The sequence below is a fragment of the Berghia stephanieae genome, chromosome 6, assembly GCF_034508935.2.
Source record: "Berghia stephanieae isolate SIO BIC M18660-M18661 chromosome 6, UCSD_Bste_1.3, whole genome shotgun sequence".
NCBI lineage: Eukaryota > Metazoa > Mollusca > Gastropoda > Nudibranchia > Aeolidiidae > Berghia > Berghia stephanieae.
This window is the reverse complement of record NC_088365.1, coordinates 24,256,271-24,281,813: the sequence shown is the minus strand read 5'-3', so window position 1 is coordinate 24,281,813 and position 25,543 is coordinate 24,256,271. Positions and strand designations below refer to the sequence as shown.

At 36.1% G+C, this 25,543-nt stretch overlaps 1 protein-coding gene across 3 annotated transcripts in view; it reads left to right on the top strand.

The window, feature by feature from the left end:
* Window positions 1-25,543, top strand: part of LOC144974725 (uncharacterized) — a 35,933-nt gene that overhangs the window by 5,099 nt on the left and 5,291 nt on the right. The window contains exons 1-11 of one of the 3 annotated variants that reach the window (XM_078917913.1): window positions 219-283; window positions 2,251-2,477; window positions 2,908-3,022; window positions 3,778-3,901; window positions 4,256-4,441; window positions 5,452-5,651; window positions 6,326-6,439; window positions 7,313-7,395; window positions 9,963-11,249; window positions 15,357-15,617; window positions 16,025-16,164. In XM_078917913.1, coding sequence (XP_078774039.1) covers window positions 2,284-2,477; window positions 2,908-3,022; window positions 3,778-3,901; window positions 4,256-4,441; window positions 5,452-5,651; window positions 6,326-6,439; window positions 7,313-7,395; window positions 9,963-11,249; window positions 15,357-15,585 — 2,532 coding nt within the window. In that variant the 5' untranslated portion in view covers window positions 219-283; window positions 2,251-2,283 and the 3' untranslated portion in view covers window positions 15,586-15,617; window positions 16,025-16,164. Of the gene's footprint in view, window positions 1-218; window positions 284-2,250; window positions 2,478-2,907; window positions 3,023-3,777; window positions 3,902-4,255; window positions 4,442-5,451; window positions 5,652-6,325; window positions 6,440-7,312; window positions 7,396-9,962; window positions 11,250-15,356; window positions 15,618-16,024; window positions 16,165-25,543 lie in introns of those variants that run through there. The other 2 variants (XM_078917912.1, XM_078917914.1) reach the window with 2 other exon arrangements.

Below are 25,543 nucleotides of genomic sequence, written 5' to 3'. Positions count from 1 at the left end.
ACTTTTTAGGACAATACAAACTTTGTAGTAGTAGTAGGGAATATGTGTATTTGACTATTTTGCTGTGTTATCAATCCCAGTCAAAATCGTGAGATTTTACTTTGACGGATCCGATTCCCTCACATGCTGTTATTTTATAATAATTATTATTTATATATATATAGATAGTTCTTCATCTATGATCTTATCATTCACGACAACTTCTTTAACTCTTTAAGATTCAACCCGACAAAAACCGACAACGGCATAATATTCATGGGCGGGGAAGCCAAGACTGGCCTCAGTAAGTAAAATCCAATCGTTGTGAAGGAAATGACAGGCCCTGTCACTGCCGCAGGGTGTTTTCAGCTTTGATTTTTATAAATTTGCCGACAGAAAAGAAAATGTGTTTCAGAAATTGCGATTTAAATCCTATTTTATTTGCGGGTGAAAATCATTAACATTGCACTTTGTTTGGTAAAAAATCGGTAAAAAATTACGACTTTGGTGATGAAAAATGACTTTGAAGACAATTATTGTAAACTTTTAAAAATATTATGAATAATTTATAACTCCCTTATTTGTGGGTCGATTTTGTCGTTCGAGGTATCAATTTTATTGTAATAAAGAGATAGGAACTTCAGAGTTATTTTTTCTGATGCGAAATTATTACTTTGTAATTTTAGCACCAAGAAAAATAGTCGGTAAATAAATTTGTAACATCTCTTTGATAGACCGCCAGGGTCCGTTCGTGTAGAATTGTGAATCAAGCGTCTCAAAGTCTTTGACCAATCACAGGCTATCTATCCAGCTGGCCGAAACAAAGACGCTTCTCCCCGTCGATGTATTACGCTATTGTTATGCAAGGAATATAACACCTTATTGAGTAGGCCTAAAAGCTAAAATCGAAAAGTAAAAAATATAATTCTGAGGAATTTGAAAGTCAATTGCTGAAATCAGCTTGAAAAAAGAAGAACATTGGTCTTTGTTTCATAAAAATCGGTTGAAAACCAACTGTTTTACGAATAAATTTGATTTTAAAAATTGCTTTTGTTTATTTTAGCTTTTTTTAGCAACTTTTTTGTTTATCGGCCGATTTTCTTGATTTTTATATCATTCTTTATATCTCAAAGAGACGAGATCAGTAATATACTTTGTTTGTTTCAAATGTAACTAGAACATAATTTGGCTTTTTTACCTATCGACCATGCCTGGATAATTTATTCAACAACGTGGCGATGTGACGCAACTATTCCATGGCCGTCTTCCACTGCATCGACGATGATTCAATTCATTGTTGACGGCTGTTGACACGTGAGCTGCCAGAACGACCAATCGTTGAAGGGTCAAGATGCTCAGTAGCCAATCGTTCTTCGGTCAAAAAACTTAAGAACTCACGAGAACAAAAGTTTGAAATTGGGTGATGGACGGACCTATGAAATCGTTTCTGGGCGGAGTTTAGCCATGAGTGACCGTAGAAAACGAAAAGGCGACTACAGATATCAAAGAGTAGGCTTATGTCATCAAAGGATGTCTACATGATTGACATGGCCATATAGGGAACTCATTATCTACTCCCCCAAAAAGAATCTAAACACGAGAGGGTTAACAGAAATCTATTGAGTGTTAGGATGGATGGAACGAACAGTTTGGGCATAAATAGCATCATGTGTTTTGGCCAGAATGAGAAATGGGAGTCCATGAGTTGTGTAGGATTGGATCTGAAATTAAAGGTTAAATATTATATGCAGTTTTTTATTAGTTCCAGGACAAACATAGAGGTGATCCATGATGGTTTGTGTATATAGAGCATTTAGTGGCCTATTACAGTTACAGCAGTGCCATATTATCCACCATATTTAACAGGGTAAATAGTTTGCCTTTCTAAGAAACGAGGATCAATGCTAGTTAGATGAGATTGAATGAAAGTCTGTCATTGTCCGACACTCGCCTTCGGAACAGAAAGATCAGGGTTTGAGTCCAACTTTAAGCAGTGCATACAGTGCTTGGAAAAGGCTCTTCACTGACTTTCTTTACCCAGGTATAAATGAGTACCTGGTCGTTTACGGCATCTCTGTCAGAAACACTAATATCACCTAACCAGAATCAATTCTTGTCCCACATGTTAAAGTGTTTCTGTTGGCTTGGGACCCCTTGTAAAATGCTTTGTGAAAGTTTAGTGGATGTCGCCTGATGTAAATGCTCAACTTAAAAGAATTTTAAAACCAAATTTTAACATTAATTGATATAAAAATTTCTTGTCTGTTGCAGGTGTCGGCTACAGATTTTACAGATGAATATCACATGACAAGCTTACTTCAAAACCTGATCTATGTGTTCTGTGAGTTTAAAGCACATGAGGAAATTGAAAATATCCTCATTATGCGCAATCTGAAAAGAAAATTAAAAGCTGCTTGTGTGACATCTGCAGCGGTTTGCAACTGCCACAACGATAATCGGTTGACTGACATGTTGGAAATGGTATTCGATGGATCCAGGTAAATTACCAGTTGTCTTTCCTAATTTCCACTCTATTTTTGTAAAGCGCTGTGAGAGCATGTAAAGTGGATAAAAAAATTTGTTTCTTCTCCTCTGCCCTACCCGCCTCCCTTCGCTTTTTAATTATTATTTTAAGCTATCTTTTATTTTTATGTCTTGCTTTCCAATTATCAGAAATTACAATTTGACTTCAACTTTTATTAAGATGTTTTCATTATTTAACATAATTTTTTATTTTTACCTCCACTTGTCTGATTTATTATATTTTCATTCATTATGAAAGCTTTTCATTTTAGAAATTGAATCCCAATGATAAGCATTTATCCCTAACTTCATTTTATTCCTGGTAATTCTTATCATGAGTTATTTAATGCCCAGCAATAAATGATTTCATTTCGATAAAAAGTTGATCTGATTTTCTCAATGTAGGTCTTGCTGGACTGAAAAATCTGTAAAGGAAAGACAAAGTTATGGACACGAACTTCAAAAGGCATTGGAAGATTTCACCCAAAATTTTCTGCCTCACATGGAAGAAGAGGAAGAAGTACGGAAGTACTACTACTATATATATATATTTATATATATATATAAAAATAGATAAATTCACTCACATATTTTTATGCAGAAACAAACGTTTCCATGTCCTTCGTTTCATCAGACTGATAAAATGAAGGACATGGAAAAGTTCGTTTCTGCTTAAAAATATGTGAGTGAATTGATTTATTTTCATTTGCTCTAACCTAAATTATCGAGTACTCCCGTACCTACAAGTGTCCATGAACACTCATATATATATATTTACAGCTTTGTGAGATAACTAAAATAATTCTGTCTCTTTAAATAGTCGAGCACTCTAAAGGTTCACGCACATCAATATCACACGAAATATAGCTTGAATATATTAATTTAGTTTATCTTAGTTTGTGAATCTTCAAGTCTGTATATTTTGCCTCCTTTCAAGACGAAAACTATAATAATGATGATGATGATAATATTAATGATAATGGTAATAATATTGATAATAATGATAATGGTAATAATATTAATAATAATAAAAAGATTAATACTTGTTATAATGATAGTGAAAATAGTAATAATAATAATGATAATATTTATAATAATCGATAGCAGTTTGTATAGCAACTGGGTCTATGCTCTATACACCTTTGACTTTTATTCATCAACATCTTTTACATGTCATCATAAGTCGGGATTCTTTTCTCATTTTGTCCTTCTAGGCTATATCAGAGATGCTATCATTGAACCAATTGTTTTGTTTATCTGATTTTTCTTTTGTAGGTATTCCAGCCTATGCTGATGCAATATTTCAGCTATGAAGAACTCAAGGAATTGAAGGCAAAAGTTATCCACGAACATTTGGTCTCTTCTAAGCAGGAGAAATATGTGGAGGACCTTTGTCAAAGTAAGTAGAGGTGTGGCTTTGTGGTCTAGTGGTATGACTCTGGCATGTGGACCAGTAGATCCTAGGTTCAAGTCCTACTTTGAGTGGTTCAAAGTTGAGTTGTTGGAAATTGATCTTTATTCATGTTCTCCCACAGTAATCGGGTATAAAATGAGTACCCAGATTTGTCTCTCTCGGAAAATAATAATGATAATAATAATAATAATAATAATAATAATAATAATAATAATAATGATGATATTAATAATAATGATGATATTAATAATAATAGATAGCAGTTTGTATGGCAACTAGGTCTTTGCTCTTTGCACTCAATGCATGTTCACATACTTTTGTCCTTTGCTCCCCCTGCAGAAAAAGCCAAGACAAAACAAGAGCCGTGCTATTTTGATCGCCTCCCCGATGAGATTTGCAAAGAGGTCTTTTCCTACTTGAACCCTCAGGATCTGTGTCGATCTGCCCAGACTTGCCATCGATGGAACACGCTGACAAAGGACCCATCCCTGTGGACTGGCATTTATCCCGTGCATTGGGCGAGAGGTACATACATGTGACCTGATGTAGAAATCCGTTTGTGCAGTTGTGTAGTTTGACACTTGTCTTTGGACAGATAAGATAGATCCCAGACTTCCTTTATCTGGCTATAAATTCAATTTTTCCCCCATCTAAAGCATCCTGACATGATGCTGTTTGGAATGATGTGCACTTATAAACAGGTCTGATAACCTGGATTGTTATGGGCTCATTGTTGTAAGGGAAATACTCTCAAACTAATGTAAGAGATCGTCCACTGCAACAATATATGCGGTTATGTGGTCTTGTGGTATGACACTCGCTTTCGGATCAGAAGGTTCTGGGTTTGAGCCTCACTCAGTGCATAGTTGAGTCCTTGGAAAAGGCTTTTTCTCTCATTCTCTCACCATACTCAGGTGTAAAACGAGTACCTGGCCTTTTACAGCGTTGTCTCTATCTGAAAAAATTGTAATATCGCCTAACGGGCATCATGTCACGTCCTACATGTTACCTGTTGCTGTTGACCAGGGGGGCCCCCTTGTAAAGCGCTTTCAGCACGTATAGTGGATATTGCGCTGTATAACATCTCAATATTTTAAAAAGCCCATAATTGTGTTCGATTGTTAGACATGCAATTATGCACTCCTGTGTTTGGAATCATTGGGTGACATAATGTGTTTCTACATTTTCCATGGCATTAGAAATAAGCATGAAAATACAAGGAGAAAAAAATACATTCCCAAAAAAATGGCCCCCGTGAAGGCATGCTGATTTAAAATTGTTATTTTTTTTTTCTGTCATTTTCTTTCTGCTTTGTTTGGCACTGTTTTATATGCACCTTTTCAGATTATATAAATACCTGTTTTGCTCTCTTGGACAAAATTGAATGAATTTGATTGGATGTTCTTTATTTGAAATATTACCCAGGTAGTGGAGTCTGCATGAAAATATACTTATTTTAACTTCCTGTAGTGTCAAATGCTGCTAATATGTCACAATATATATGACAAAAATTTCTTTTTGGTTTTGTGTTTCAGGTAATTGGACGTTTCAGCCCGATCCTCTGGGAGGTGTTGATGGGGCAGGTGAGTTGAATGAAGAGTTGATGGAGGAGTTCGATCCACCCGTGATGTGTCATGATGAAGATGCTGATGTGGATGAGTCGTCGTCACATGACTACGATGACGGCGGTGATGACGAAAAAGACTATTATAGTGATGAAGATGTCAACCATCGGGTAGGATGTTTTGCTATTATTTGTTTACATTAATGGTGGAATGCAAAAGTTACCACTTAAATCTGAAAGAGGTAAATAATAGAGGTAACTAATAGAAAAGAAGCTTCAATTAAAATTTACAAAGACAGATGATTTGGACGTTTCGGGTTTCTCCTTTGTTAACAAAACACAATGAATATAGATTACAAAGAGGTATTTGGGGTGTGCACTACTGCTCCATCAAGTCAAATTATTATTGTATTTTAATGTGAATATTTGCAGGCTGGAGCTTTGCACTTTTTACTTACTCTTATTGATTACCTGTGAAGTGGCCGAGTGGTTAAGGCATTGCACTGTGACCCGGAAAGTCCTGGGGTCGAGCCCCACTTCAGGCACTCATTTTTTTTCCTCGGGCAAGATTATTAACCCTTACTTTGACAGCATGGGTGATTCCTGTTGACATCAGACATCTTGTTTGATGAATTATCTATATTCATTCATGGGATGCCTAGGCGATGATATCTTATCCTGGCGGAAGACGTAATTTTTCTTTTTAGTCATGAACAATCATATTTGTGGCTGAATTTTATGGTTTTTCTTTTTTTCTTTTCTTTTTTTTTTTTTTTTGTTAATTAAAAAAACAAAAGCAAAAAAACTAACTTGACTTATTATTATATTACTATTTTTTTATACAGGCTTTAGCTGAATATAAGATGCTGTCTTCCCTTGTCAAACACCTTCTTCCTTGTGTGGGGCCAGGGGTCAAAGTGGTTGACTTGGCTTACAGCAAAGGTCTGAACAATAGTTTGGTGAGTCGTTCAAACGTTTCATGTGGCTTTTCTTTGTTAATTGAGTACGAATATGTTTTGTTTTCTCTTTAAGCTAATCGTAGTCTTATCTCATTTTTAAAAGAAAAAAATTATTTTACTTTATTTTATTATTATTTTTTAAATGTTGACAAATTACATTTTACAGGCTTGCCATTGAATATGAAATTGTGTATTTTTAATTGGCAATTTTGTTCAATATTTGCAAGTATAAAATGTTTCCAGGAATATGAAAAAAAAGAAATTAGAATTGTTTTGTTCTTTCGTAGTTTCATGCATTCTAGGGACGTGAAATGGTGTGTTTTGAGTAGCATTTGGGTCTTAGACTGTGAAATAAGATTGGTGTCGTCCTGTCTACTGCTGTCATGATTCATCCCCTATTTTGTGACATTGATGAGTAAACCAACTGTTGTGTCATATGCGACTTGAAATGAAAATATTAACTTTTTATTAAAAATACAGTCCACTCCGGATAATCGCAACACCCTGGGATCAGCGAAAATGTTGCAATTAACTGAAGTTTAGTTTCCTGTCCACTATTGCAACATTTTACACAAATATGGTAAACTCCCCCCCCTTCCCTCCAAGTCAATGTATTGGCAATGAGAGAGTTGATGTGTGGTGGAACATACAGGTGCAGTTTTCAATCCTTTAGAGGTTTAGCTAGAATATCAAGAATAATTTATCATCTCCCTTGCCCTAAAGATGGGGGGTTAAGGCAGTAAAAATGGGGCATATAGGCAATTGTTTAAAATGCTCCTCCTTTTTCAGTTTTTGTCTCCATCAGCTCTGGTATATGATGTGATGTTTTGAGGAGATGAAAATGTAATTTCCAATGTGTTTCCTTCCTTTCAGGTTCATAAAATCTTGAAGCTGTGCCAGAATGTGGAAGTTTTAGACATGACTCACACACAAGTTGGTGATGACGCTTTCTATGAGTAAGTTGTCAACTTCAGTATCTTCGTTATGTAAGGGCAGGGCTGTTCTTAAGACAGATTTTGGGGAAGGAGGGGGGGGGGGGTTAAACGTTTTTACCAAATTCACATATTTCACAATTTGGAATGAGGGGGGGGGGGGGGGGTGCAGTTAAAAAATTTCAGGCTTTTTGGCAGTCACCTATTATGGGCACTGATGTACACATCGTGGTCTGTGGTGAGTTATTCCGTGTGTTTTTAATTAGTTGCTCTGATGCCTACATCTATTTCAATCTCTCTGTTATCAAGACTTTTTTCCCCCCTTAATCCCTTTCTTTCTCTTTAAGGGGATGGGCGGGTCCTCGATTGTCAAAAATCGAGTAAAATATCGATTTTGAGATTTTTTTATTTTTGAAAAGTTTGAAACCTTTGCTACATGAAAATGTGTTTGTTGACTCTCAGATGGGTCAGTTTAGGTCCAAACTGACGTCTTGAAGTCCAAGGGGGTCAGTAAATATAATGTTACAGCCTGGCTTGACAGCGAAAAAGCCATATAAACATTAGGCCAATATGAGCATAAAACATCGATAATAATAGGGAAGTTTGGTATCGATAGTTTCGTCTATTTTTGGTCTATATGAAATGCCCACTGTCAAGGTCTTCGGTCTATCTATATTTAGTCAAGAGCCTTTCCAAAAACCCCTTCTCTGACCCAATTGTGAGGGTTGCCTCGATTGTAGTAAAATCGTGAGTAATTGTTGTGACCTTTGCCTTGCTAGCGCTGTTCTCATTGGCTGTTCAAAATAGTCGATGATAACATGACCTGATACTGCTTTCTGAGTGGTTAGCGGGTGAGTCAAAGTTCATGCTTTGACCTCAAATTCGCATGCGTCGCATGTAAACATTGTTATTCTGTGTGTGATTTTTCTTCTTCCCGGGGACATAAAAGTTTTGTTTTCAACTGCATTTTTCTTCACTTGTGAAAAGTACCGACGCGTACGCAATAAGTATGCATAGAAAGACTCGAATTGTACGACTTGCAAAATCAGCAGCTCGAACAAGATGGGAACAGTAATATTATTGTGAATTTTTATAGTTAGAATTTGTCACTCCTTCGTAACATGAAACAAAATGAAAAAGCGCTGAGGTCTCTAAATGAAATGAATGGAGTTACCGTCGAGCTAGACTGAGTATTGGTTGTAAACGAATGAGCGAGAGGTTTGTTATGCACTTGAGAACGAGAGAGAGAGAGAGAGAGAGAGAGAGAGAGAGAGAGAGAGAGAGAGAGAGAGAGCAAAATCCACTAACTGTGCTCAAAACGCTTTACAAAGGGTCCCTGACCGACAGCAACAAGTAAAATGTAGAACAAGACATGACGCCTGTTAGGCGATATTACAATTTTTCCGACAGAGACAGCACTGTTGACGGCTAAGTACTCATTTTACACCCGAATACGGTGAGAGAACGGGAGTAAATAGTCTTTTCCAAGGACTCAACTATGCGCTGAACCAGGCTCGAAACCAGTACCTTCCGATCCGAAAGCGAGTGTCATACCACAAGACCATATAGCCGCTCATAGCTTAGATAGATAGATAGATAGATAGATAGATAGAGAGAGAGTGTGTTTGTGTGTGTGTACTTACGTGTGTGTGTGTGTGTGTGTGTGTGTGTGTGTGTGTGTGAAGCCGAGAAAAGGCAAGGCAGGAACAGGAGGCTGAAGAGGGAGGGCCTGCATATCAAGCAGGGTCATTTTGACGCATGAATGCATGATCTTGTCTGAGTTTCCTGTGCTTGAAACTTTGAATGCGTTTTTCTCTGTTTGTGCTTTTTCTACCTTTATTTTGCTACTCTTCCTTTATTTGTAAACATTTTTGCATGATTTTTCGCATGTGCATACAGTATTACTAGCTTCATAACACTGAGCATTTGTATTTCAGATTTATTTTATAAATTTTGCGTAAATGTGGGTCAAAAGTCCAAAAATGGGTCAATTTTTGATGTTTCAAAATTGATGAACTTTGAAAATCAATAAAAATAATACTATTGTAGATATTAGAAAATCGATGCTTAGCCCAAATGAATGGCTCAAATACTACTTGTATACCTATTTTCATGTCAATAACTTGTCATTTGGCGAAGCCTTAGCATTTTGAAAACTACTTCATTATAGGGTATCAAATTTCAAAATGGCGGCGTTACCATGGTAACGGAAAACTGAAATTTAGGTTTTCAATTTTTTTTCCTCTAATTAGGATGTACATAACCTAAAATTACCACTAAAAGTCAGCTACTTATTACATTTTAGAATTTCGCCTTCAGGACCCGCCCATCCCCTTAAAGCTTTGTCTTGAAGTATGTGTTTTTGGTGAAAATGATTAAAGTGATTTAAGAAAATAATTTAATACATTTACTGTGAAAAAATTTCTAGTTCTTTTGTCATTGATGGATTTCTTTAAAGTCTAATCCTTTTTTTTTTTTTTCTGGCTGTGTGGGTTGGCAGCTCTGTGATTTAATTTGAAATGAAATTAGGCTGGTGTGCAGTTTGATTCTAGATTAAGATATATTCTCTCTTTCTCTTTTAAATTGTTCAGATACGGTGTGAGTAATCGACGATCCAAACTTCGTCATCTGGACCTGACCAATTGTCACAACATCACGGACCAGACTCTGTGCAGTCTCACGGGTGCTTCCGTCGATGGTGTCATTCAAAATGGAATGGATATTGAAGAAGGGAGGAACCGTATCAGTCTGGGAGGTCAGAAAGAATCGGACATCGAAATTATTCCTACGTGTTGTCGAAAAAAGCAGCGAGTAAAGAAATGTGAAAAATTTTCTTCAAATTCTGCACTCAATGCTGTGGAGAATTTGAATGATGTAGAGGCTGGAACAAACGTTCGTTCTTGTGGGGTTTCTCAAATTGATTCATCTGTGATTAACGTGTACAATAAGATGTGTGACGAGGGAGATGACATTTCTAGGACTGGTAATTGTGATAAGAGGAAAGACCTTGTCAATAATGATAGCAGAGTTCACGATAAAAATGCAAAGCTTATCTCCCATCCCCACACATTGAGCTTCGAAACAGATGAGATGGAGGTTCATTGTGATGCTATTTATAGACCCATGCAGTCTTTGCCTCTGGTTTCCGATAACAACTCTTTTTGTAAGTGTGAAAATCTTTGTCAAAAGTCTGAAAATTTATTGGACGATTTGACTTGCTGTCAGACAAATTCTAGACCATCTGTTCCAAGTTTTCAGAAAAATAAAAATTCTGTGGAAAGATCTTGCTGTAAATTCAACAGCTGTGATGATGACGACAACTACAGTAATGATGATGATGATTATGATTCACAATTTGATTGCACAAATAGTATTAAAAGCTGTTGTCCTCGTGGGTCACCCGAAACATCAAGCTGTGCATTCAAATCAGCTCCAAACAGGACCGACTGTTGTCACAGTTCTACTTCGTGTGACAGTTCGAGCCCACCATTGTATACATCATCATCATCATCTTCTTCTCCTCACTCATCCGAGTCTTCATCAGACAATGAAAGGGATGGTTCAACAAGTGTTGATGCTGACCAAGAATCATTTCTCTACAGCCATAAAACAGCCGTCAAAAATTGTGTTCGACACCATTCAGAGTCACTGAGTCTGTCAGATTCGATGGATTCGGAAGTCGACCGCTGCTCGTTTACACCTGGCAACATTTCAAGTGCTTGTTGCAAGTTGTTTCGCACTGGTTCTACAACTCCCTGTGTTAAAGATGTAGAGATTCCATCGAGGGCGATGAATGGTTTGAGGATTACTCGGCCGTTGTCTCACTTGCAGTTCCTCAGTCTTAATGGATGCTACAGAATCTCTGATGCTGGATTAAGGTGGGTTGTTGGTAAAAATAACTTTTCAAAAGAACCAGGACAATGTTTTCTAATCCCTTTCTCTGCCTACACTAGCAGTAAGTCATGTACAGTAAAGATATTGAACAAAAATGAATATAACAGCTGTGAAAAAGAATAAGATGCCTAACACGGAATGTTTCGGGCTCGAAACCCTACTTCAGCCAATATGACATTTGAAAATCCTTTTACTTGCAGACAGCCGTGCCCAATATTTTTCTGCCACCTGTCTGAGGTGATGTACTAAATTTAAAAATTGTTTTTGTTATGGACTGAAGAAGGATTTTAAGCTCAAAATGTTCTATGTCTGGTATTTTGTTCTTTTTCGAAATTGTTATGATTAATTTTTGTTCATTAGTTTTTACAGCCCACAGCTTCTAGCAGCTTTGTATCGCTTTAAAGAAATCGTACAAGTTTGCAAGCATCTATATGAAGGGAATGCATTCATAGTTCCTTCTAATTTCCTTAATATTGTAATGATCTTAATTACAATCCAAACCCATAATAATTTTACAAAATTCATAAGGTTATTTAAAGTGGCTTTTATTATTTCTGTCAAATTCCAGTATTTCATATGAATGAATGAATACATTATTTATTGTCGGTAAACATACATCGTTTATACATAACAAAAACTATTAACAATAGCATCTTTTAGTTGGTGTCAATATCAATTCCAAGTAACTTTACCGTGTCTTCACATGGTATTGTTACTGAATCAATATTTAATAGTGGGGACTTGTTCTGTGTTTTTTTTTGCCTACAGCTAGAGCCTGAAACTTTTCTGGATTGGCCTTCATGCAATTTATATGGAATCAATTAATAAAATTTAAAAAAATAAAAAATTGAGCTTTTATAAACATGCTCAAAGCGCTTTATAAGAGGTCCCTGACCAATAGAAACAGGTAACATGAAGAATGAGACATGATGCCTGTTAAGCCAAATTACATTTTTTTCTCGACAGAGAGAATGCTGTTAACGGCCAGGTACTCATATTACACCTGAGTATGGTGAGAGAATGAGTGAAGAGCCTTTTCCAAGGACTCAACTATGCACCGAGCGAGACTCGAACCCAGGACCTTCCTATCCGAAAGCGAGTGTCAAACTTAGTAAGGATATAGAGTTAAAAACAGAACATTACCTTACAGAGTCTGGTCTGAAGGACAACATCGCTTTAGGCAGGGACAGATATTGTAAGAATTCTTGTACAAAAAAGGATGTAAACAGGAATCTTGTTCTGAATACAATAGTGACAGTAGATACCTATGGCCAACTGGGGGAAGAAATGAAGTATTGTGAAATACATTGGGCCGTGCAATACCATTGAAAGTAGCTATAAATTGTAATATCGCCTGACAGGTGGCATGTTGCGTCCTACATCAGTGATGATACTTTTCCGCGGATCCGCGGAAATCCGCGGTTTTCTTTCCTTTCCTCGGTTTTCCTCCTCAGATCCTCGATACGCGGATATTTCCTTCATTTCCTCCTTTTACTTTTTTTTTATATAATAAATCTTTAAAAAATACCTCCTTTTTGACAAAAAAAAATATATATATGAGCCAAGGTCAAAAGGTGCCAATTTTTTTTCTCAAAATAAAAGTGACATAATAGTCCATTCATCTTTCTATATGTGTAGCAAAAACCCTGTACTTCATGAATCAAAGGCCCTTTAGATAACTTTAAGGTCTAACGCAGCATAATATCGTCAACAATACCTATAGGTTGCTGGTGTCACCTGTGACCGGTGACACCAAAATGAGACAAAAAACTCAATAACCAAATGATTTTTGTTGAGTATCAAACTTTATTTAGTAAGTTATAAACAAAAAGACACAATCAACAACAATCATAGTACAATAATAATACCAACTATTGGAGAAAATGTTGCTTTTTTGGTGTCATCGGTCACAAGCAACATAGAATGCAAATATATTATTTCATAAAAATGTTTGTGCATTAACAACAACAACAATATTGCATATGCTTATTACCAGCAATGTTCAGAAACTTTCGGAATAAAATGTTGGGAAATAATGTGACCAAAGCATATCTTATTTAGCGACATTGTGTCATTTGTGACATTAGACCGATGACACCATTACTTATGTCACAAGCAATACCAAATTGCAATTTCGACAATAAATCATTAATTTCAGTCAAACCAGTGTAATAACCACAGTTAAATATGGAATTTAATAATATTTCAGAAACCAAAGACTTCAAAAATAGAAATATACATGGAAATTAGAGCATCTGAATGTGACTTGTGACATAAGACCGGTGACACCATTACTTATGTCACAAGCAACACCAAATCACACTTTCGTCCATAATACATCATTATTTTCAGTCAAAAAAGCACAATAACCTACTCTATAATGAAATTCGATAATATTTTAAGAGACTAAATACTAACAAATTGGAAATATACTTAGAAATTAGTAATACCATTGTTGCTATTACTTTGGTCAAAATCGGCACTAGAACGCAATTTTGCCTCAATAAATCAAGAATAGCAACTGAACACATGTAATATAGCCTGTTAAAATGTAATTCAATGACATTTCAAGCTTTGAAGAACATGAAAACAGAATTACATTAGAAACTTCAAACTTAAGTGTCACCTGTGACATTTTAAACCAATGACACCAATGGTCACAAAAAGTACCAAAAGTCACACAAACACTAGATAAATATTAGCCATGGTAATGAATTCATGTAACCATACCGTAACATCCGCCCTACTGCTCAAATCTGCTAGTTTGTAGTAATTTAGTGTGTTAATAGTAAATCAAATCAAATTTCTTGACAACCCTTCTTTTATCTGGATTCGTCAAAAGCTTGAGTTTTGTCTTTTTCTTGATTGATACAACCCTGAAACATAAAAAATTAGAATTACAAGGAAATAATTAATTGTGTCAAAATCAGTCTTATGTGAGATGTCATAATATCATATTTGTAAATAGAATAACAGCTGAAAACATAAATTTTTGGTGGCACTTTGTAATATCCAATATCAAGTGTTGCTTGTGACAATGTAAAATAGCGATGACACCAAAGTTCAACTTACCTTTTCTGCCTGAAGCCACGCTGGAAAGGCAAATGAAAGTGCTGCACTTCAAAGACTGGTAAGAAGGGTGGATCAAAATTGCGAATCGCCATTTAACGAAACAAACGTCCACGTGTTCACGCCTGCCGTGTTGCTTGTGACAAATGACACCAAAACCAATAAACCTCAATATCGGCAAAACGGTATACATTTACTCCAAGATTTGAATTCAGATAGTAAATCTATCCTTTTTTCTCATAATAAAAGATTTTATAAACATTAAAAATGAGCTTTAAAGTTTCGTGTCGAGTCTTAGTATTGTGCTGTGTTTGATGACACCAAAGGTCACAAGCAACACCAACTTTTTAAGAACTCTATATGAAACTTAATCAGATATGTAATATACTGCAATTGCGTTTAAAAGTAAATTTTGACTTCATACTATTAGTCAAATTTAAATCACGTGAGCTAAAACATCACATTTAATTTCTACATGATTTCTAAAAAGGTGATGCGTTGACCTCGTTTTAAGCACATGCCAAACAGCATTCAAATTTGACTTTCAAGTTGTTTATTTCATATTCTGTTGAACAGAGTATGTTGAGCTATCTCATTTTATCTCTTCTTCATATTATCAATTGATTACAAGCATTAACCCAATGAAAACAGCCCATAATTAAGTAAAAATCAAATTTTCTTAACACTGGTATCAGGCGGGCACCTTTTGACCTTGGCTCATATAAAAAATTTCCTCCTTTTACTGGACTCCGAGCGTTTTAAAATTGTACTCAAAAGAAGTCATCCTGCCTACTTTCCTGTGGTGCAAGAATGTTCTAGGTAAGTTTTCCGTTTTTCCGAGACTTTTCCTCCTTTTTGACTTTTTGTGAGTATCATCACTGCTACATGTTAAGTCTTGCTGTTGGTTAGTTCTTTGAGCACATTTAGTGGATATTGCGCTCTATAAATCTCTAGTTTATAAAAGTATTTTAATTTATTTTTAAAAAAAATAGAAATACATATATATAATTTGTTGTATCCAGGGTTCTGTCCATTTGGGGAGGCACTCCGCATCTAGAACATCTAGATCTGTCTGGCTGTGTCCAGGTGACAGGATCAAGTGTGGAGGAGCTCGTGTGGACATGCGGACCTCAATTTGACCACGCCAACCTTTTCTACTGTGATAACCTTCCTATGGATCCTTTCCCCACAACGGCCAGTGGTTGTCGTAATCGTGGATGCAGCACACGGTTTTGTTGCAGTGCTGATTGATCCGTTTACGACGTGAAAACCTTTTAAAGAAGGTAGAGGCAAAAATCGTGATGGCAATTTTGAAAAGAAAAAGCATTTAACTTTTTTGTTTTCTGTTTTTAAAAAGTTCAATAAAAATTTTTTAAAGAGACTTTAGATAATTCTCTTTGGTAGAAGAGTTGAAACAAATAGTAAAGTGTACCAAAACTGAATCAATATCTTATTTTGTGTGAGACTGATGCGCAGATCTTTCTTATGAAAAAAGGGGGGGAAAAACCCCCCTTTAATTGTTTTCCTTAACTTTTTATTTTCATTTTATAAATTAGCATTTTTCTTTAATGCCTTTCGTCAAAACCTTAAAGCTCTTAAAAATCAACTAGACATTGTTTACACAGTATACGATATATACAAAATTATACATAATTTTATTTTTATGTTTTTATTTCTTTTAATCCACCAGGTCACAGATGACAACGTTTGTACTTGTTGCCATTTTCCCCATCTGCTGTACAGAACACATTTACCAGAAAGAGTTTTTTTTTGATTCCTTGGAATATGTGCTTCATTCTGCTGTACCCTGAAGTTAAAAAAAAAAAGAAACACATAAAGATTATTTTGGCCAGAAAACTCATCCTTTGTATATCGAATGTTTTAAATGACCCTCAATTTATCAAAAACTCAAACCTGAAACTTCCTTGAAGACTCCTGAAGTCCAAGGTTTAATATTTTTTGGCAAGATGAGGGTCATTTTAATCGATTGATATTTGAAGAACGAGGTCGAATCTTGTTTAATATGTTTTTTTCAAACAACCTTACAACTGTGCAAAAGGATTGTTGGATTCTGAAATATTATTGGATGACTCGACTGCCTTATCGAGCACACACACATCTTGACCTAGTTAATTACATTGTTGTTAATTATAATGGACACAGAAATGCCTGATGTACTTTCTTGGTGAGGCACTTATGTATTTATATAAACTGTTGTTTTATTCTTTGTATTCCCTTCATGTCGGTGATTGGAGAATGTGTTTGTGTGTGTGTGTGTGTGTGTGTGTGTGTGTGTGTGTGTGTGTCCTACTCCAGCACAAGGGAGCAAAAAGCTACACATACGTGTTGGGGGTGATGGTATTGACTTCTGGCTGTGTGATCTTTTGGTATTACCACCGTCTTCTTCACCCAAATAGCTTTTGTTCGTTTCCACATGACTTATATTGCTTGGGCAGGAGTGGGACAGTTTGGTTTTCACAGAGGCCCTGGTTAGGACCCTTTGCAGAGAGTATTTCATTTTCTTAAGAGGAGATTGTGTTTTTGTTTACTATTTTTCTTTCTAAGTCATTTTCCAGGATTAGTTGAATGAAACTCTGAGATAAAATAATTCCTATTAAGAGGTGTGCATTCCGATTAAACAATTGGAATTATATGGAAAAAAAATTCTGTCACAGACGGGTTGATTCAATCAAGAGACTGTTCTCTTTAACCAGCCAATTGCCTTACTCTGGAAAGACGCGTATTTAAAAATTTGGCCAGAAAGCTCATCCTTCAAATATCAATCGATTTAGTGACCCTCATCTTGTCACAAACTCTCAAACCTGGGATGTTGCGAAGTCTTCCATAAGTCCCAGGTTTGAGAATCTCTACCAAGATGGGGTCATTTAAATTAATCAATCTTTGAATGATGAATTTTCTGGCCAAATTTTTAAATATGAGTTTTTTCCAGAGTACGGGAGTTAACTGGTTAAGCAGTAATTTTCAATCCCTGGATTTGATGCATTCATGATGGAATATGAACTCAGTATTTTGTAAGGGTATTTAAACTCTGGGAAAACACAGAACAGAAATAAACCAGATTGTTTTACTCATAGTAGTTGTAGTTGTAGTCTCAGCATTAAAGAATTCGTTTCTTCTTAAATAGTCAGCGCATTTTTATTACAGTAATATGTTTGCCAGTATGATAACTATATTATTATTATTGTTATTATTATAATTATTTTTCTTCTTCTTCTTCTTCTTCTTCTTCTTCTTCTTCTTAATGTTGTAATTAGTATTATTATTATTATTACTATTATTATTATTACTATTGATAAATGGGAAATGTTCCTTGTGTCGCATTCTGTGGAAATTGAGTTAATCACGTGGTGTTACTATGTACTATACACTTTATGTGATGTCAGAATCATGGAAAGGGAATAAGAAGAAGAAAAGAAGAAAGTCACATTTTAATACAGTGGAATCCGTATATAATCAACAGTCATAAAGTCAACTTTTGCTCTTAAAGTCAACATCACGTGTTGGTCCCAAATGTTCGGTTCTATATCAGAGTGTGTTCCATTGATAATGACTTTCTCAGTCAACCATTCCAAATTTTTAAATACAAGTTTTTCCAGAGCAAGGGAGTTAACTGGTTAAGTGGTAATTTTCAATCCCTGGATTTGACTGCATTCATGATGGAATATGGACTCAGTATTTTGTAAGGGGATTTAAACTCTGGGAAAACACAGAACAGAAACAAACCAGATTGTTTTACTCATAGTAGTTGTAGTTTTAGTCTCAGCATTAAAGAATTCGTTTATTCGTAAATAGTCAGTGCATTTTTTATTCCAGTAAGTAGCAAGTTTGCCAGTATGATAACCATATTATTATTATTATTACTATTACTATTGATGAATGGGAGATGTTCCTCATGTCGCATTCTGTGGACATTGAGTTAATCACGCTATGTTATCATGTACTATACACTTTATGTGATGTCAGAATCAATCATGGAGAGGGAATAAGAAGAAGAAATGAAGAAAGTCACATTTTAATACAGTGGAATCTGTATATAATCAACATATAAACATATCAACTCATAAAGTCAACATTTGCTCTTAAAGTCAACACCTCGTGTTGGTCCCAAATGTTCTGTTCTATATCAGAGTGGGTTTCTTTGATAATGACTTTCTCAGTTTTCTGGTCCGGTGGTGTTGACTTTATCGGGATTCCACTGCAATTGTTTTAGTGAGTCAATCTGAATGGTGCAAGTTCTTGTTGTTGTTAAGAGCCATTGGAGTTTTTATCTCTGTTTCTATAGTGTAAAACGGACAATAGCAATTGCTTGCTACCCTTTGAATAGGATGCTTGTCTATCCACCAGATCTAACACCTAGCTACCCAATCACTGCTGGGTGGACAGGGAGGGTGGGTAAGAAAAATACATTTCAACTGCACCTTGCATTGATCTCTGTCCCTTTGCATGTGAAGCGCAAGCGCCCTACCAACTACCCAGGTTGGTACAATAAATATACCTGTAAGAAAATGTAATGGGTACCTGACTACACACTTTATGAGATGTCAGGGACATGGAAAGCAAAGGGAGAGAAGCAAGAAGAAGATGAAAAAGTGGTTTAAAGCTTTATTTCCTTTTTTTTTTTTTGACTTATATTTAAAAGTTTCATTCCACGGACATGTCATACATAAATAGTTGATGGGTTACAATAACAATATTATTATATCTATGCAAATGTCAAGTTTTCTGTCACTGCACTATCCATGAGTAATAAAGGGAATGGAGAAGCCGCAGATGAAAACAGATTAAAGATTTCATGGTGTCAAAAAGAGGCAAATGTGGAATTCCATTAGATCTGGAGTTTGGCTCTTTGACATCGTGATATTTAAAAAATTCTCCGGTTTTCATCTGGGATTTCTCCATACCATATACAGACCTGTCTACTACTGCAAAAATTTCGTAGAACTACAGATTTTTGACTCATAGCGGGCAGGGAGGTACATACTGTGTCTTCTATCCCCTTATATCTGTTTTCCAACATGCTTTCTGTCTTTGTCTTGGAATGAGATTACTTGGTTTTGTCCTGGCTCTGGCCGGAGTCCTAGCTGGGAGGGAAACAGTCAAATGCATAGTTATTGTTTTGGGAGATGATATTTTTTTCCTTGTAAATCATCTCTCTGTTATGTATTATTTTTATTTTGAATGTATAATGTAAGCATTTGAGTGTATTCTTCTTTGTTGGATTTTGTGCTTGTGTCTGGATGAGACTTGTAGGTGATTTCAAACTAAGTACATAGGTGGTATGCTCTTGGAATCTACATCTGATCCCTATTTGTTCTCAGTTCCCCTTTGTCTTACTTTTTCTTGGGTGCTTTAATTGTAATTCTAGAACTTTTTTACTATCCTATTTTCTTCCTTTTTACTGGCGCTGATATAACCTAAATGTGTTGCAAGCGCCGTAAAACCCTTAAAAACAAAAAACAAACAAACAGATTTTTGGTTCCAAACTGACAATTATATAAAGATGTTTGATTCAATAAAACTTCTTGAAAACAAAGTTTTGTTGCTAGTAGGTAGTCTATAATGGAGTTAAAAGCAACATTTTATCATATTATTGACAAACTGGTAATTTTTACTCATAGTTCTAGTGTCTACTATGTTAAAACCCCTGAAAACTACAATTTTTTCCAAGTCCAGGTAGGCAGGTCTGCATATTTCTCATTATAATTGATATGAGTTTGCGCTCCACACTTTTCTAAATTACTATCAGTATCAATGTGAAGACAAAAGCTGCTGGAAACTGTGGACTGTTGACTCAACCCTTGACCTCTACCTCTGTGTGCCGTCTGCTCTCCCTAGAGATTTTTGGTTCATTTCAACATTGAAAAATAGAAAAACAAAACTCTTTGGTACTTTCCACCATTGAGAAAAACCCACAAAAACAAACTTATTTACTCAATCTTCAAGAAAGTTGGAATGCGTACAAAGTTTGATTCAGCTACCATTAACCTTGTCAACTGTCGTACTCTGGAAAAACATGTATTTAAAAATTTGGCCAGAAAACTCATCCTTCAAATATTGATCGATTTAATGACCCTCATCTTAGCAAAAACTCTCAAAACCTGAGATCTTGTGTGGCTATGTGGTCATGTGTATGACACTCGCTTTCGGATCGGAAGGTCCTGGGTTTGAGCCTCTTTCGGCGCATAGTTGAGTCCTTGGAGAAGGCTCTTTACTCACATTCTCTCACCGTACTCGGGTGTAAAATGAGTACCTGGCCGTTTACATTGTTGTCTCTGTCGAAAAAATTGTAATATTGCCTGACAGGCGACATGTCCCGTCCTCAATGTTAAATTTACTGTTGGCCAGGGCCTCTTGTAAAGCGCTTTGAGCACGTTTAGTGGATATTGCGCTATATAATAAAAAGCTCACAAAAAAAAAAAAGCTCAATTTTTTGAGGTCTTCCTTACTTAAAGTTCCAGGCTTTAGAGTTTTCGACAAGATGATGGTCATTTAAATCAATCAGTATTTGAAGGATGAGTTTTCTAGCCAAATTTTTAAATACATACATATATGTTTTTCCAGAGTTTGGCAGTTAACTTGTTAACATGTATAAGATTCAAAACCAGTAGCTTTAATAATACGCTTCTGATTTGTCTCAGAATAATGTAAAAAAAAAAATTGAGCTTTATATAGCGCAATATCCACTAAATGTGCTCAAAGCGCTTTACAAGGGATACCTGGTCAACAGCAACATTTAACATGTAGTATGGAACATGACGCCTGTTAGGCGATATTACAATTTTTCGGACAAAGACAACGCTGTTAACGGACAGGTACTCATTTTACACCTGAGTACGGTGAGAGAATATGAGTAAAGAGCCTTTTCCAAGGAATCAACTATGCGCTGGGTGTGACGCTCGAACCCAGGACCTTCCGATCCGAAAGTGAGTGTCATACCACTAGACCACATAGCCTCAATGTATATGATGATAGGGTAAAAGTAACCATGGCCACATACCGAGATAGTCGGTGTTTGAGTGGGTTAAAGACAAAAAGTATTGAACAAAATGTGAACATAATATTATAACAATTTCAAAATAGAACTAAATTAAATACCCTACTTTTCACAGAACATTTCGGACTCAAAACTCTTTTTCAGCCAACAAAAACAAATGATAAAGGTTTGACTACTTGTAAAATCCAAACCAACGAGGGGAAGGAGAAAAGATTTTTTTCACTTCCAGTCAGAATCAATGAAGAGGGAAGGGGGAAATATAACATTACTACTCACCGTCTTTTGTACTCTTTTTTTTTGTTCAATACGTTTTATCAGTACCAAGTACCGATGCAATGAATTGATTGGTTTTCTTATTGTTGAATGTTTTTCTATCACTAACACTTTCGTGTCTTTTGTTGACAGATAATTTTTTGAACAATGAAAAATGCTTATGAAAAATAAATGTCTTCATTCTTGAAAATAGAAAATGTAAAATGTTTATATTTTTAAAAATGTAACCTCCAACAGTCAAATGTATAGAGAGTTTTGGGAGATGATATTTTTTGTCTTGTAAATCATCGCTGTTATGCACTGTATTGTTATGTTTACATATTTTATATGATTTGTAAACATTTGAGTGTATCCCTCTTAGTTGGGACCACGTGGTGAAATCTGGGTGGGGATCCTGACCTCCCATAGCGGGCAGGGAGGTCCATACTGTGTCTTCTATCCCTTTATATCTGTTTTCCAACATGCTTTCTGTCTTTGTCTGAAATGAGGTTACTTGATTTTGTCCTGGCCCTGGTTGGAGTCTTGGCTGGGAGGGAAACAGTCAAATGCATAGTTATTGTTTTGGGAGATGGTAATTTTTTCCTTGTAAATCATCTCTCTGTTATGTATTATTATATTTGTTATTTTTAGTGTATAATGTAAGCATTTGAGTGTATTCCTCTCTGTTGGATTTTGTGCTTGTGTCCGGATGAGACTTATAGGTGATCTCAAACTAAGTACATTGGTGGTATGCTCTTGGAATCTACATCTGATCCCTATTTGTTCCCAGTTCCCCTTTGTCTTACCTTTTCCTGGGTGCTTTAATTGTAATTCTAGAACTTTTTACTATCCATTTTCTTCCTTTTTACTGGCGCTGATATGACCTAAATGTGTTGCAAGCGCCGTAAAACCCTTAAAAACAAAACAAAAACATTAGTTGGTACCTGTGCTTGTGTCTGGATGAGACTTTTAGGTGATCTCAAACTAAGTACTTTGATAGTGTGCTCTTGGAATCTACATCTGTTTCCTATTTGAACAAATTCCCGCGGGTGGTTGGATGGGAGCATCACCCTTGAATCATATACCTATGATGTTCGCATGGGTGTATCGATCCAGTACTTGATGTCGTCTTTTTACTCTTTCTAGCCTATCCTGCTTCTTGGTTTGTGATTGTATTTTTGACAGGGATATTTTTTTTCCTGTAATCCTGTGTTTGTTCTTGTTATTTATAATTTAGCTTATGATATCTTTAGGTTATGATTTTGATTGACATTTGTACTATTTTTGTTAGATTGTTTGTTTTTTTTGTTTCAGCGGTCTCTCATATAACCTCAATTGTGTTGGAAGAGACCTAAAGCAACAAACAACAACAAACAACAAACAAATTCCCCTTTGTCTTACCTTTTCTTGAGTGCGTTAAATGTAATTCTAGAACCTTTTTGAATGTCCCATTTTCTTCCTTTTTACTGGGGGCTGATATGACCTATATGTGTTGCAAGCGCTGTAAAACCCTTAAAAACAAACAAACAAACAATAGCCCTAAAAAGCATGTGCATGAAACGGTACCAAAGAAGTAAGAAAATACAAGAAAAAAATCAAAGTCGAGGCTAGTTATTAATTTAAAGGGATGATTTTTTTTGTTTGTTTTTCTTTCTGCTTTGTCCGGCCATGTTTCATACACATGTTCTCAGATTGTTATCTTACACCAGTGCCTGCTCCCTAATTTGTCAGGAGACCTATGATCAGGATCGATTACAAGTCTTGCTTCTGATCGTTATGTGGTCTTGTGGTATGATGGCACTCGCTTTCGGATTGGAACCCTTAAAAATCTACTTGGTGATAGACTAGCGTCCTATCCAAAGGGTAGTAAGAAATTGCTATTGTCCGTTTCACGCTATAGAAACTGGGATATCTCCCAAAACTATATCTATACATTTGACTGTTTCCCTCTCAGTAAGGACTTGGCCAGGGCTAGGACAAAAGCAAGTAATCTCACACCAAGACAAAGACAGAAAGCAACTCAGAAAACATATAGAGGATGGAAGACATGGGGTGACCTCTTCCCCCACCACCTTTTACTTTTACTCACAATATTCACTTCACTCCTGTTTCGTACAAACAGGATGATTTTTTGGGATGACCTTTTCTTCGAATCTTTTGTTTGTTTTAGTGTTTTGTTTATATTTTTTGGTACTGTGCTTGTGACGCTATTAGAGTCATTTTAGTGGGCAGGGGGGTACTTGCCATGTCTTCTACTTCAATCCCCCTATATCTGTTTTCCAGGAATGCTTTCTGTCTGTCTTGGAATGAGATTACTTGGTTTTGTCCTCGCCTTGGTCGGATACCCTGGCTGGGAGGGAAACAGTCAAATGTATAGTTGGTTTTGGGAGATGATATTTTTTTCCTTGTAAATCTTCTCTCTGTTACGCACTGTATTGTTTTGTTTACTTATTATATATGGTTTGTAAAAATTTGAGTGTATTCCTCTTAGCTTGTGTCTGGATGAGACTTTTAGGTGATCTCAAAACAATGGTAGTGTCATCTTGGAATCTACATATGTTTCCTATTTGAACCAGTTACCATTTGTCTTAGCGTCTTAAAACTACCCTTAAAAAAACAAAAACTAAAACAGAGTCATTTCAGCGCCAGTAAAAAGGAAGATGGGGGAGGAGAAAGTTGTAGATCTGAAATTAAAAGCAAGACTTGAACTTAAAAAAAATAACTTGAGCTTTTATATAGCGCAATATCCACTAAATGTGCTCAAAGCGCTTTACAAGCAGTCCCTGACCAACAGCAACACGTAACACGTAGAATGGTACATGACGCCTGTTAGGCAATATTGCATTTTTTTTCCGACAGACAACGCTGTTAACAGCTAGGTATTCATTTACACCCGAGTACGGTGAGAGAATGTGAGTATAGAGCCTTTTCCAAAGACTCAACTATGTGCCAAGCGAGGCTTGAACCCAGGACCATCCAATCTGAAAGCGAGTGTCATACCACAAGACCACATAGCCGCACAAGGTAAGACAATGTGGGGACTGGTTCAAATATAGAACAGAAGGTGCCATGATCACTCCATGGATGTGCCTATTTTGACATTACATAAAAGTCCCATTCAGGCACAAGCAGAGGATCCCACTATGAAGGATATGATCAGATGTTTACAAAGTACAATGTACATCTAACCTCGTGGCGTTTGTGTGTGTTGAACCCGTGACCTCAAGAAGTTGGGGAGAGTGGCTCAAGAAAGACAGAGTTTGAAACGACTTTTTGGGGATCGTGGATAGCCAAGATCTCCTCGGCTAGGCTGAGTTGTCGTACCAGTAAGATAGCGGGTTCGAGCCCCCATTGCCACCACAAAGTTTTTATTCTCTTTTGTCTTCTGGCACCTTCCTACTGACTTCATTTCTTGTTAATAATGTACAATAAATACTATTCGAAATAATGATTATAAAAGAACTGTTATGATTTACAGGGGAAAAAATATCTCTCAAAAAAGGTACTAGATATTTGACTGTACTGTATCCCTCCCAGATAAGGATCCTCGCCAGGACCAGGAACTGGGTAGGGTTCCTGGCCTCCCATAGTAGGCAGGGAGGTACATACTGTGTCTTATATTCCCCTATATCTGTTTTCCAACATGCTTTCTGTCTTTGTCTTGGAATGAGATTACTTGGTTTTGTCCTGACTGGGAGGGAAACAGTCAAATGCATAGTTATTGTTTTGGGAGATGATTATATTTTCCTTGTAAATCATCTCTCTGTGTTATGTATTGTTATTTTGCATTATGTATAATGTAAGCATTTGAGTGTATTCCTCTTTGTTGGATTTTGTACTTGTGCCCGGATGAGAATTATAGGTGATCTCAAACTAAGTACATAGGTGGTACGACGCTCTTGGAATCTACATCTGATCCCTATTTGTTCCAAGTTCCCCTTC